General features: G+C 49.6%; 7 protein-coding genes across 7 annotated transcripts; 2 read left to right on the top strand and 5 right to left on the bottom strand.

Annotated features, from left to right (window-relative positions):
- Positions 1–422: 422 nt before the first annotated feature.
- On the top strand, positions 423–2,683 carry J7337_011027 (uncharacterized protein; the record flags this gene model as incomplete). The annotated part of the gene is made up of 4 exons (XM_044828578.1): positions 423–1,237; positions 1,298–1,755; positions 1,809–2,047; positions 2,210–2,683. The coding sequence occupies 4 exons, from the start codon at positions 423–425 to the stop codon at positions 2,681–2,683; spliced, it is 1,986 nt and encodes a 661-aa protein (XP_044677132.1).
- A 42-nt stretch (positions 2,684–2,725) lies between these two features.
- J7337_011026 (uncharacterized protein) lies at positions 2,726–3,997 on the bottom strand (the record flags this gene model as incomplete). The annotated part of the gene is made up of 1 exon (XM_044828577.1): positions 2,726–3,997. One exon carries the CDS (start codon positions 3,995–3,997, stop codon positions 2,726–2,728), a length of 1,272 nt encoding a protein of 423 aa, XP_044677131.1.
- Positions 3,998–5,634: 1,637 nt separating this feature from the next.
- J7337_011025 (uncharacterized protein) lies at positions 5,635–6,555 on the bottom strand (the record flags this gene model as incomplete). The annotated part of the gene is made up of 1 exon (XM_044828576.1): positions 5,635–6,555. One exon carries the CDS (start codon positions 6,553–6,555, stop codon positions 5,635–5,637), a length of 921 nt encoding a protein of 306 aa, XP_044677130.1.
- A 400-nt stretch (positions 6,556–6,955) lies between these two features.
- Positions 6,956–8,574, bottom strand: J7337_011024 (uncharacterized protein; the record flags this gene model as incomplete). Its single annotated transcript, XM_044828575.1, has 2 exons — positions 6,956–8,067; positions 8,124–8,574. The coding sequence occupies 2 exons, from the start codon at positions 8,572–8,574 to the stop codon at positions 6,956–6,958; spliced, it is 1,563 nt and encodes a 520-aa protein (XP_044677129.1).
- An 884-nt stretch (positions 8,575–9,458) lies between these two features.
- J7337_011023 (uncharacterized protein) lies at positions 9,459–10,579 on the top strand (the record flags this gene model as incomplete). Its single annotated transcript, XM_044828574.1, has 3 exons — positions 9,459–9,557; positions 9,604–10,082; positions 10,132–10,579. The coding sequence occupies 3 exons, from the start codon at positions 9,459–9,461 to the stop codon at positions 10,577–10,579; spliced, it is 1,026 nt and encodes a 341-aa protein (XP_044677128.1).
- Positions 10,580–10,711: 132 nt separating this feature from the next.
- Positions 10,712–11,338, bottom strand: J7337_011022 (uncharacterized protein; the record flags this gene model as incomplete). The annotated part of the gene is made up of 1 exon (XM_044828573.1): positions 10,712–11,338. One exon carries the CDS (start codon positions 11,336–11,338, stop codon positions 10,712–10,714), a length of 627 nt encoding a protein of 208 aa, XP_044677127.1.
- A 760-nt stretch (positions 11,339–12,098) lies between these two features.
- J7337_011021 (uncharacterized protein) lies at positions 12,099–13,111 on the bottom strand (the record flags this gene model as incomplete). Its single annotated transcript, XM_044828572.1, has 2 exons — positions 12,099–12,973; positions 13,024–13,111. The coding sequence occupies 2 exons, from the start codon at positions 13,109–13,111 to the stop codon at positions 12,099–12,101; spliced, it is 963 nt and encodes a 320-aa protein (XP_044677126.1).
- Positions 13,112–13,474: the final 363 nt, after the last annotated feature.

Raw genomic sequence — 13,474 nt, 5'->3', positions numbered from 1 at the left:
ATGACTTGATTTAAGAAGCAATCTGTACGGTTAGAGTCCCACCATGCTCGGGAGAGTGATGTTTAACTTGTGAGCTGTTCTTCAACTCGGCCGAGTTTTGCACAAAAGGCACTCATTGATGCCCATACCTCCAACTATCCTCGAAAAACTCGCCTATCCTAATTATTCTAGGCTTTAGAACATAAAGCTATATTAAAAGGGAACAGCGAAACATTTCAGTGACCTCCTAGTCGATCTGTCGTGCATTTCGGAGCGCAGCACTCATTCTTTAACAGATTGCGCCTGATGTTGATGCAAGTAATGATAGCCGTGGATTAGCCGAACAAGCATGCAGGCAGAACCATCCACAAATCTCGGCCGTGTTGTAAATATCTCTACACTCAAGAATTGCGCAAAACACGGCCGATCGGGAATAGTCACACATGCCAAATCCGAGATCAGCCCGAAGCAGTCAGCGGTCTGTTCTCGCCTGCACTAATTGCTCTCGCCGCAAGATCAAATGCTCCAAGACTATTCCCTGCACTGCATGCGTGCGCCAGAATAAAGCTGCGCAATGTCAGCGAGAGCCTGTCACTGTTGTTTCGAGGCGTTCGGTAGCGCGCTCCAGGGCTTCGACAGCACCAGATGAGCCTGTAACTGTTCCGCTAGTCCCTGTCCTCGAAGCGGTCAGCCTCGCGACAGTGTTGCCAACTTCGATCGATGAGGTACCCGCCAGTACTACTGTTATTGACTCTGCGGCTAGCAGCACCATCATAAGCGGCAATGATTGCCTACCGCAGATTGATGAGCGAATGATTGAACAGCTTTTGGCTTCGCTATCCACGCCCAACACGAGGTTGACCAACGAAGCTGCCGCCATGCTGGAGTTTCTTACCCACGGTCGGCGCAATATTCTCAACCAATTCATTGGGCGAGAGTCAATTTCCACCTCAATGGCGCAGCCTGTTCAAAAGTGGGATACGTTCCTACCGATCGAGGATGCTCGCTCACTGCTGGTGCTACATGGGAAGCATTTGATCTGGATGCATAGTACGGTTCATATGCCGACGTTTCTGCGCGAGTTTGATGAGAACATTCTCAAAACTGAATGTGATAGAAATTGGATCGCTCTCTATTATGCTATTCTCTCTGTAAGACGCGCAGCGTACTTCTCAACTCGCAGATCTGACGCTTCACAAGCAATCGCTCTACCATCTCGACAAACACGTCCTGTCGTCCCTAACGAAGCCAATAACAGGTGAGCTGCCGAACGTCTCTATTCCTCATTTAACTGACGTTTGGGTATGAAAGTTGACAGTAAAGCGTCGCGTAATTTGTTTGACAAGAGTCGAGAGATGCTGTATAAAGCCGAGTTCATGGATAAGCATAAGCTGACCTCGGTTCAAACGATCTGCTTGCTGGTTCAAGTTGCTTATAACTTTGACAAGTCGGACCTCATATGTGTTCTCGTATCTGCTGCCATCCGCATCGCTCAATGTCTGAACCTGCATCGGCTGGGTCATGATGACCCTGGTGCCGGTGTGAGCGAGGCCATTGACCGCGAAGTGCGAAAGCGAGTGTGGTGGTTTCTCGTGCGGTACGACTGGCTACAGATCCCGTTCCAAAACACCTGCCAGATTCACTATTCACAGTTCAACACCCCGATGCCTGCTAACTGCCATGATGATGAACAGCGCATGATGAAAGATGGCAGAATTGACGCGCAGCCGGCTGAGATCAGTACCATTACTACCTGGACCAATTGTCTTGCCCAGAGTAAGGCTAATCATCTCGATTCAGGATATCGCAGGCTAACAGCATTTTCACAGTGTCTGTTGTTATGTGGAGACATCACGATAACATGTCAAGGCAGGGAAGCACTGAGACTGATGATATTGATGCAAGATACAATGAAGTCATACGAGCCGATGAGGAGATCAAGAGCCTATATCTGTCATGGTCTGACACATTACGAGCGGTCAATAATACGCCAAATGATAATCCATCAACCGATTGCCTGCCCACGGGCCTAATGCCAGCAATGCTTCTCATGAGTATTGCTCAGAAGGTAGTAATAATTGGCGACATAGCTGTATTGATGACTGATGGGTTTGGCAGATCTTTACCGTTCATCGCCAATTCCAACTGTCGTGTTTTCGCGACAGGCGATACGCATTCTCTCAAGTGAGTGCCCCTGGTCTACTCTGGGCTTATCACTGAACCGCTGCAGCTATCATGCGTGACGATCGCGGAGCGAAGCATCGAAGCTTTCCAGAGATGGCCCGATTGTTTGGAGGCACGCATCTGCCGCCGAATGTGGACTACACTGTCCTACATGATCAGCTGCTCAATCACTCTCCTTTTTGCTTTGCTCTTCAAGGCCCAAAATGCCCTCACGCATGATTGGGAGAGGCTACGCGCTTATGTCGAGTTTGGGAAGAAATTCCTTGGTAAGGAAGCAGAGACGAGCTCGATCGCCAGGAGAGGAGCCCGATTACTCAGCGCGTTGATGGAGCTTGAGCGCACCTCGGGTTTCTCATCGGATATTGAAGCAGATATTGGAGATACTATAAGACGCGTTGCGTTGGTTGACGACGACGGTGTTGAAGCGAGTACCGGTGAAGGTTACCAGATGGTCTTCCCGTGCGGGCAAGATCTTTGGGAAAGCCTGATGAGGGATCCTACCGAGGGTGAACTGATGTGATGACTCATGCGGGCTGAGTTTGGATTGAATATTATAAGCCTATTACTGCCGTGGTCTCCTGGCGCTGGTCTTCTCAAAGCTGAAGCTCCACGTCACCTTGCGAGTACCTCCAACATCCGAGGATCCCAGCCTTCCAACATGCTGCAGTACACTTGGCGTGATAGCGTACTTCTTCAAGTGGTGACTATCCGCAAAATACTCTATCAGTGAGTCCCCAGCAATAGCATTAGACGCGGTGTTCAGAGCGACACCAAGCTCGTCAAGGTGTTGCCGAGGAATTACAAGACCCTGTGCACAACACCCGTAGTTTGGCATCTCATGGACGCCTGCCGGATACGGATTGACTGTGAGACGGCCGGCGAGGAAGTATAAGAGGATGAAGGACGCTGTCCAGAATGTCAGATGTGGCAAGGCCCAGATAGTGGACTTTGGGTGGAAGGTCTGAGATCTGCGTCGTGTTTCTATAGCCACTACCAGGAGGTAGAGCGCTAAGACGATACAGTATACCCATACCGAGTTGATGAGATACGTCGGCCACTCCTCTGCGTTCCAGCCCATGTATGTTTCGGAATAGAACAGTCGCAGGTACAGCCAGTTCTTTACGTCTTCAGTTCGTTCGAGCTTGTCCAAAGCAGTAGATAGTCGCCTTAGCCAATTGTGCGCAGCAATGATATCGTCCTCAACCAAAGCAAAGTACTCTGCCTTCTGTTCTTGGCAGGCTGCCATCAATGTAGCGTAGTCGCGGTGGACTCGGTCGTTTCGGGAGAGTTCATGACTGTGATCCGATGCGACGGTACGGTATCGCTTGGGGGCGTCGGTTATCGAGGCATTGCCGTAGACGAGGACCTCATCTGCCAAACGGTCAAGCCAACGTTTCCCAAAGGCAGGGTGGGATACTGGATCATCGTCGGCCAGTAGTACGACAATGTGTATCGCCTGTCTCTGTTCGAGGCTGAGACCGTTTACAAGCGAGGCCACTGCTCTGGGGAGGAACTGCTCTCGCTCTCGCGTGACACTCGGTATGCCGACACAGATACGCTTCTCCAAGTCTCGGGGTATTGCTTCGGCGACGTTGTTGAAAAGGGGGTGTTTCGCCAGTTTTTCTACAGGGAAGTGTTCGGCAACATCGAGTAGCTCATCAGCTTGACGTTGCCGAAAAGCGCTGTATCGCGCCTCGTAGGCTCTGCCCGAGTCATAAAAGAAGGAAGAAGGGTCGGAGAAGGTGTAGAGTCTGCAGATCTGGAACGAAAAGACCCATAAACTAGCCAAGGAGGCGTACACGATGAAGAGTCGTCGATTATGACCTATCAGCATTGCGAACAAGATACAATATAGCCAAAATGCTATACATGTTGAACTTCAGTTGACGGATCCGTGCAATGCTCTTATTAGAAGTTTCGGAAATATCTTCACTGCCGACTTGGCATGGCACACGTTCTGCTACGTCCGTCTAGCGGCGGCCGACTTGTGGACTTTTTGGTCATGATCGACCATCGAAGACCAATCTTAAGCCTCTCAACATGCCCGAAGGAGGAAATACGAGCTTTGTTAGACCAGAAACTCGTCACTGATGTTTCAACATATTGTACGGTGTTGTTTTACGTACAAGGGTTATGATCCTCTGGAGTTATGCGGTGGATTCGCAATAACACAAGGCGGAAATGGGGAAGTACCTCAAATAACAAGCCTCCTCAGTTTCTATCGTAAGTGCTTTCCCAACAGCTTACCAGCGATTCACTGGATGTACATATTTCCTTAGCTGAGTAGTCTTTTGACACTAGGTACTTTGCACTGTCGTTCTTAACATAGGCGACTTGTCCCAAGTATTGTCCGAGGCCATTTAGTCTCGGCATGACCATTAGAGTGCTGATGCCAGCTGCTAGCTTCAAACGATGAAGAATCAAGCTATATGGCAAAGCCACAAACCACGTGGAGTTGTTTCACGCCAGCTAAAAATACTTGAAGGATTCGGGCTTCAAAGCGCGGCATTTAACTATACGATGTCTAGATGACGTCTGCTTCGGAGTTTGTGGCAGTGCAGCGGCCGCTAGTTTGAGGGACAGAGTTGCTGAGTGACAACTTCGGCCTGGCATCATCAGCAAAGTTGGAACGAACTCATGGGACTGGTTCACAGAAAGCACTCCCATGAGACACGAGGCCCCGTCGACGCAGCCCATTAATCTGCAGATTTAAGTCTATACAAGAAGGCTGTTCAGAAGCAACAGAGCGCGAAGATCTCAATCTCGGGCTCCACTATACTTGCCCTACAAGGCTGGCATCATCATCGCGTAGACCTTCGGGCAATTCACAGATTTAGTGATATCGACAATAAAATAAATCACTTTCTAGCTGGAAATAAGCATCTTAAACATGCATAAGAACATACTCTCGCTTGATTCGTGGCCATGCTCGTATCTCTCCCGAGATTGAGACTAGGTCGTTGGCATCGACAATATTGCAACAGCTGGACTTCAAGACACGATCCTGATCCAGTCCACTGCGAAATAAAACGATTCTCCATTGTTTTGAAATTAGAGTAAAATGACACCACTTTGCTCGTCAAGAATCTCTCAAACTGTCGATCTCGAGGCTGTGCGCAAGCTCGTCCAGTCTCATCTCTCCGAGAGGCGGCCGACCCGGTTAGCACGGCCCAGCCGCACTTTCGGACCATTTTTTCACAAGAGGATCTATGCAGCTATGTACCTTGTTGCTCATCATGCAACTGACTGGATTTTTGAGCTTTCGGTTGGGTATTTCTGGTTGTTATCGTAATAAGGAACCATATTCCAAATTCTGTGCACCAACATAAGCCGCCTCGGGATCAAGAAACTGAAGACCTTGGACGAAGATGCCAAGATAAATTTAGTAAATAAGACCCTGAGTATAGGCTAAGCTACCTAAATATTCTCGTCACTTGGTGTCGAGACCCTAAAGTTTCTAGCAAGCTCTCATCAAATCACACTCCAAACCAGAGCAAAAGCTTGCTTATGCCCAAGCAGAGTCCTCGGCTCAGTGACACTAAGCGTGATCTTAGTGTCCCTCTCAGCAGGTATACCACTCCAAATAACCTGCTCCACGTTGCTCACATCATCAGGTCTATCACCTAAGTTTCCGAATCTACTCGGCGCATCACCAACAGCAACCTGAAGATTGATGTTGTTCTGCAGAGCAGCACCAGGAAGATCGGAGTACACCATAGTGACCTTTAATGTAACAGTTTCCGAGTCTGGCCCATCAGGCATGAGAAGGTCTCCAAGGTTGAGTGTTTTAATAAACTCATCTTCGTCATCATTATCGACAAGCTCCCCCTCAAGGTAGCCCTTGTTGGTAGTTATGCCTTTGAGGATGATGGAGTTGGCGAGGTCAACGCGGCCGAAGCCCTGGGCTTCAGCTTTCTTGCCCGTGTTAACAGCACCGTTGACAAGCAAAGCTTTGAGCAGAGCGGCACTTGGAGAGGCTACACCGTCCTTTTGCAGTGTCTCGCGGAGAACGGCAACACAGCCTGCGACAAGCGGAGTAGCCATGCTAGTGCCCGAAAGAAACATCCACGCAGGGTCACTTGAACGACCGAATCTGTCATCCGGCTTTGCATCTCTCGACATTGCCGACAGAATCATGGCACCTGGAGCTACGACATCAGGTTTGATACGTCTCTCTAGTGTTGGCCCACGACTACTGAAATGGGAGATGTTATTGGGATTGCCCTCGACAACTCCATCGGCGTCGAAGGCCTCGAACATTTTGTCCTTGGCTTTGCGCTGATTATCGCATGATCCAACAGCGATGCAGTTCTTGGCCGCTGCTTGTGCACCAATGTGGCCAAGACGAGTAGGCTCATCTCCGTCGTTACCAGCAGCGAAGCAAACTGTCATCTATGGATGATTGGAGACAAAAGTGTCGAGGCCCGTGCTTGCGTTGTTGTACTCAAGTTGGCGCGTCCAGACGGGACCCCAGGAATTGGTATGAATGAAAGACTCGTGTTCGATGGCTTCTTTCAGTAAATCGGTGAGAGTCTTTCCAGATCTACCGAAAAGACCACCGCGATTGTCCAAGAGAGATTGGACAATGAGGGTCGCCTCTGGTGCAGTGCCTTGGACTGTACCTCCCATCTTAACAGACCCGCAAACATGCGTGCCATGCCCATCCAGGTCATTAGTCATGGTGGATCTGCCAACGGGTATGAGCTTCACGCGACAGATTGTAAAACGTTGTTGCTGGGATAAGACTATAAGCTCTTTGAGTTACCAAAAATTAAGGCAAAAATGTTCTATTCTACGTAGAAGTCGAAAGCGCGCCCATCGTGACTGTTGAGCAAGCAGCATCATAGACAGAAGGCTTCACAAAGTCGACACGAGGCTTCGTGCCCTTACCCAGCTCAATCAAGGTCTTGCGCAAGGGATCAAATCTAGGCCAGCCAAGCTTACTCAAACCCGACCAAGGATCGTCGCTAAAAGAGAACCAAGCATGTTGCATGATCTTGGTGAGCTTCTTCTGGTCGGCTGATGGGGCAATGCCACTGACATCGCCGGATGCACCGAAGATCATGTGCAGGTCAACACCATGATACGCACCACTTGTAGGGAACAGTCTTGTATTATCCCAGTCTGCCAGATATCGGTACGCCCATGACGGTGTATTGTGATCGCGACGCGCCTTGGCCTGGTATGACACGGGACAGGTGAAGGATTCGAGAAGGAACGATTTGACTTGGGCGTCCGTAGGAACAACTCCATTTCCGTAGGCCGGAATACGGTAGTATCCGTCTTCGTTATTGTTGTTGCCAAAGAGGATGGGCACTTTGACAAAGTTTCCGCTCTTAGTTCGGCTAACGTAGTCGGAGAAGACAATCTCGTTATCTGGCTTGGGGTAGAATGGAGGGATGGATCGGAGGACGCTGGAACTGGCAGCAGGCCTGATACCAGCAGCAGCTTGTTTGATATCCTCCCAGTCAACCTTGCGCATGCAGGCCATCACCTCACTGGTAGTGTTGCATCCTACAGCTGCCACGACCGAAGCCCAGTTCTTCTCTTGGACAGCAGCGGAGTTGACAGGGAAACTGAAAGCGTTGCCTGATGGTGCGATAATTCCATTGACGATCGGGTCTTTCTTGTATGCATATGTCCAGTAGTCAACAGCTACGCCGCCAGAAGATTGACCAGCGATGGTGATCTTGGAAGGGTTGCCGCCGAATCTCCAGATGTTGTCGCGAACCCACTCGACAGCAGCTCGTTGGTCGCGCAGACCTAGGTTCTGAGTCTCGCCAGGTGCACCAGGGAAGCCAAAGATGTTGATACGGTAGTTGACGGTGATGACGACGATGTCCTCTGCGTCAGCGAAGTATTTGCCATTGTAGAAAGGACTGTTGGTGTTGCCGATAGCAAAGCCTATGTCATCAAGTCAGTACAAGTCTCCATCCTCGATGCACGACCGAGTTACTTACGTCCACCATAGAAGAAGATCAAGACAGGCTTGTTGGCTCTGGCAGAGTTGGGCGTGACCTTGGACCAAATATTGAGCGTCAAACAATCTTCACTTTGGGGAGTTCCGGCCGCGCTGGCAAAGTACGAAATGATGCGCTGGGCTTGAGGTGTCATATCAGGATAATCCACCTTCTTACTCGCCGTCAACGGACAATCATACCCAAAGTTCTTCGCCTGGAAAGGCTTCTTCGAGTAAGACGTGATGCGCTGAGGAGCCGCAAACCTCAACTTATCCACCGGCGGTTTCGCATACGGAATGCCCAGATACTCAACAACACACGGCGAATTATCCGCGACATGTCCAGTAACCGGTCCATTCGCCGTCTCGACAGTGATGTACTTGGATGGGTTGCATTTCGGAGTCGCAGCAGCCAGACCTGCCCAAAGAGCGAATGCAAAAGCCGCGTGCATGATGGAGGTGCAGTAGCGCAGGGGTGACAGAAAGGCAAAAGTCACTGTCTCACGTTGGGATGGGGAGATTTGGGAACTTTATTTAAGCATTTGGACGCGCATCGGGGAAGTACCCTGAATAGGAATCCACAAAGGATGTGACCAGGTTGAGATAGACTTAGCGGCCGACCTTTCCGGATCAACGGTTTGACAGGGGCACGGCCCACGAACAATGGAGGGAGAATCAAGCTACAAGTTGCTCACTAGACTCGTTTCCCCTTCTGATCGATCGTCAGAGCATGACAATCGCAGTATACACTCTTATTTCTATGTTTTCGATACCCCAATGATTCGTGAACAGTCTGAAATACCTCACCTCCGGGGAATAGTTCGCCGCGCCTCACCCCTGCATGAAATGACACCACCAACAGGTTGGTTCATCCCGGATCGCAGGCAAAAGGACCGTTCATCCTTTCTCCTTCGGAGATTGATTATATTCCCTCACTACCAAGACAGGTTGGTCGCTACGCATACTTCGCTGACCCTGTCGTCATTCGATATCTACGCACTCTATTGACCCGACCAATGCGGTGACACTTCCGCTGCCTCCGAAGCTAAGTCCTCGTGACTTTGGAACCAACACACGATTGCCCGGCACTGCTTGTATCGGTACCGGTGTTTATCATATCATGATGGGCCGAGTGACATAGGCCTATTGCACCATTGGCTGTGCCGCGCTGATGGGACCGACCTTATATTCTGGGGATCCTCCATGGCCCCTCTCGAGGTGCCACTCTAGCCCGTCCGTGTAGGATGCAGCCACCAAAATGATTGACAGAGGTATGGGATTTCCCGCCGATGGCGTCGACAATCATGGCTGGAAGTTATACGTCACATCGTTAGTAATGATCATTTCATCAGGTCTGTTTGTCGTTGCGAGATGTATTGCGCGGTACTCGATACACAAACTTGGATCAGACGATGTTGCCATTATTGTTTCTCTGGTAAGTCGGTTGACCATTCGAATGGCACTGTAGCTAATTGTCCAAGATATCCTCTATCCTTCTTTCGACGTACATACAACTTGCCATACACCACGGCTACGGAATGCACAAAGCCGATCTCGAAAAGCCCGATCTTCGAATGGCGTTGAAGATGTTCTTTATCGCTCAGACGCCATACAAAGCAACCGTCTGCCTCAACAAAGTCGCTGCGATCCTACTATATCTCCGACTATTTGTCACAAAATCGTTTCGTGTTTGGTCTTTCGTCGTGCTGGGAGTTGTAGTGGGATACAGTATTGGTGGTATTGCAGCGACAATTTGGCAATGCGTCCCCATCAAGGGCGCATGGGACAAGTCAGTGGATGCCAAATGCATCGACTCAAATAAGTTTTGGGTTGCCTACGCTGTCCTCAACATCTTGACCGACGTTATGGTCTTGGCTCTTCCGATTATGCCCATCATGAGGCTTCAGACCAGTAGACGGGAGAAACTCCTGCTCTGCTGCATCTTTCTTCTCGGTGGATTGTACGTATAAACTCCAACGTCTCTAGACAAGAACTAATCAATGTCGCAGTGTCACCATTACATCGATCCTCCGAGTAACATCCGTATCAAACTCTCTGAAGAATAAGAAAGACATGACCTGGAACTTTATTGATCGCGGCGTATGGACTCTTATCGAAGCTAACCTGGGAATCATCGCCGCATGTCTACCAGTGCTACGACAGCCTCTGGGCAAGATCTTCCCCCGCATTTTCGGATCTACCAAAAAGAGCTCCTTGTACTACACAGGGCCAGGTGGTCCTGCAAAAGGCTACAACTTGTCAGATATAGCTGCTCGAAGCCCTCGACCAGGTATTTGGAAGAGCGACGCATCTCGATCTGAACAAATTATTTCTGTTGGAGGACCGCAAACAGAAGCAAGTCGGGACAGCGACGAGCGTTGCATTATTGCCGATTCGGTGAAAGGGAGCGATTTTGGGAGTGAGCTGGCTGCTCACAGGCCCGTTCCAAGCAGATAGAAGCCACAAAAGTTATCAATTGTTTTCCGGAGCTCATACCAACACAGAGTCACCAACTGCGTTAGCCTAACCCAATATACAGTAATGGAATCCATCATCTATACTAGCTTAAGTCCCCAAGACTTAGAGCGTCTACTTGGATTCATCTGGCGTAATGCCAAGCTCGATAGGCTGAAAGTTGCTATCAGAAGCCTTGTCGCCCGAATCAATAGCAAGCCAGAGGCCATCTGACCTCCCAGCATAAGTGTAAAACTTATCAAACTCTCCACCAGTCGAAGTGCAGACGGTATCGGGGTCGAAGACGCACTCAACCCCTGGCACAGAACACTTGAGCTTTCGATCAGTGATCTGCTCGCACATGAGGAACCCAGTGTACGGATCACCACTGGTAGAAATGTCGCATGTCGTGACGAAGTTGGGCTCGTTACCGTCTCCGTATCCAATGCATAAATAAAGATTATTGCGCGGCGCTTTGACATAGTTTGTGCCTGGCTCAATGATAAATGGACGCATCATGCCTATTCTGCTGTCTGTGGGGTTCCATCCCATCATTGAGCCCTCATTTGCCACGCGCTTCATGTATTGTCCATTAATGGAACCGCCGCCGACAGCAAGAACGTCGAATGTCTCGAAGGGTTCGGGTGCTGATATGCTCGAAGTAGGGTCTGAGACTGCAGTCGATTCAGCTGTCGTTGCGTCGGCCTTGGTGCTGATCTCGCTCGCACCGGCGGTAGTTGCTGTAGTCTGGGAAGATGGCATTCCTGAAAGTGGATGCATTGACTTCTGGCGTACCCTCTGTCGTGCCACTATTAATTGTAGACGTGGCTGTGATGGTAGAAACTTCGACCGTAGTTGAGGTGGTAGTATCGACGATGTGAGTCTCAGTGGACATCACTGTCGTGTGAGAGTCCGCCGATGCTACACCTAATAGTTAGATGAGATCTCTGACCCTGCCAACCCTCTATTGGCAGTGACTTACTCGTATCCCTCGGTCGAGGCTTGCAAACACTCGCCGTAGCAGCGTCTGCCACAAGGGCGACAGACGAAAAAAAGACTATAACGCATGTCGCGATGATTGAGTGGTGGAAGTTGGATAAAGAATAATATCATAAAAGAGAAGAAACAGAAGTAGAAATGGCTTTGAGTGCGCTGATCCATGGGCTACTGCAGCAGCTCATTTCTCTCTCCTACAGTGATGAGCTAAGGGTCAGGAGCTATCGACGTTCGAGGCGTGGCTATTGCAATAGATCAGGAACTAGCAAACGCCTCGACGACCTTTAAAAGTCAATAGCGCGACACTAAGAAGAGCCGTGTAAAAGTTCTTGAGCTAAGGACTTAGAGCAAGGATAACCATAATATTAACTCAATTGCTAGCTGATCAAACATAATGTACGTAGCAATTTAAGAGTGCGCGAAAAATAAGAAGAAATGTCAGACTTGTTATGTACAGTTGAGTGGCTGAGAGATTAGATCGCCCAAAGGCAGGTTAGAGAAGAAATGCTGTTCCAGCCCTTGTTTACTATGTATCATCAGAAGCAGGTTCAATCCCAAGGTCGACAGACTGCGTATCGGTAGTAGGGCTGTTGCCCTCCCGTCCCATAGTAAGACCAGTGCCCGTCGTCATACCAGGATGCGTATAGAATGCAGTCAACGTCCCAGGAACGGCCGAACATATCGGAAAACTAGTAAGAGGGTCGTCTATACACTGGCCAGCAGGAGCCGAACACTCCAGCCTGCGATCGCGAGTCTGCTCACATGTAACATAAGAAAGCCCGCCTATGAAGTTGTTCTCGGTGCCGGGATCACAGAGCATGAGAGGGTGGATTTCTTTGTCGGTGTATCGGACACACAGATAGTATCCGCCGATTTCAATGACTTGGTTTGTGTCGGGGTCGATGGAGAATGCGAGGATCTGCGGTGCGCCTTGGAGGTTCCATCCTATCTCGTTGCCTGTTTCTACCTCGCCGCTGACTTTTTGGCCGTCGACTTGCGCGCCGATAGCAAGGACGTTGAATGTTGGGATGGGGACGAAGGTGTCTGCGGTTGTGGTAGTAGCATCGGCTGTGGTTGTCTCAGGAGATGTAGTCGCGGCAGTGGTTGTAGCCTCATCAGTGGTAGAAGCATCCGTGGCTGCAGTATCAGTAGTGGCGGTCCCTGTTGAGATGGCCTCTGCAGTGTCTGTTGTCTCAAATACAGTAGTCGATAAGCCGACAGTCTCGGATGTTTCGGTGGAAGTGGCCGTCTCTGTAGCCTCGGTTGTAGTCTCATCATCAACAGTAGACGTGGGAGTAGTCGACGGATTGGCAGAGGTAGCAGTCGTTGATTCAACTTCGACAGTCGTTGTTGGAGCAGTGGCAAAAATGGTCGAAGTCACACTCTCGATAGACACAGCGCCTGTTCTCAATTAGCAATGATTCATAAAATATCCTAAGAAGGGGACTCACTAGAACTGGCAGAGGATCGTGGTTTGCAAACGCTGGCCAATGCAAAATCTGTTGCAAGACCGACGGCAAAAAGGATGTTGAGGCGCATTTTTGTAACAGTAAAGAGCGACAGCGGTTGGATTCAAAAGGAGACTAGAGATCAAGAGGAACGATGCAATTGCGAAAGGCGGAATTCAATGTTTTTATTCACATTTTGCCAAAGGGCTCATTTCCCCCCGCGACAGCTGGCTCAGTGAGGCTTGACGCTATTGACAATTAGCCTTAGCTGGGCTGGCTCAATAGTCCAGGTACAAGCTTAGATCCTTAGGTAGATCTAGGAAGCCAAGGACCTCGAGCCAATCATGGTTTCTTTTTAAGTTCCCTCTGCTGATTAAACTCTCAGCCGCAAATCTCCAATGCAAATAGCACACGTAGCTCATAATTTAGACATATGGTTCCTTTCAAGCAAAGA

Source organism: Fusarium musae, chromosome 8, assembly GCF_019915245.1.
Source record: "Fusarium musae strain F31 chromosome 8, whole genome shotgun sequence".
NCBI lineage: Eukaryota > Fungi > Ascomycota > Sordariomycetes > Hypocreales > Nectriaceae > Fusarium > Fusarium musae.
Note: the sequence above shows the minus strand (reverse complement) of the source record. Positions and strands in the feature narration are given on the sequence as shown.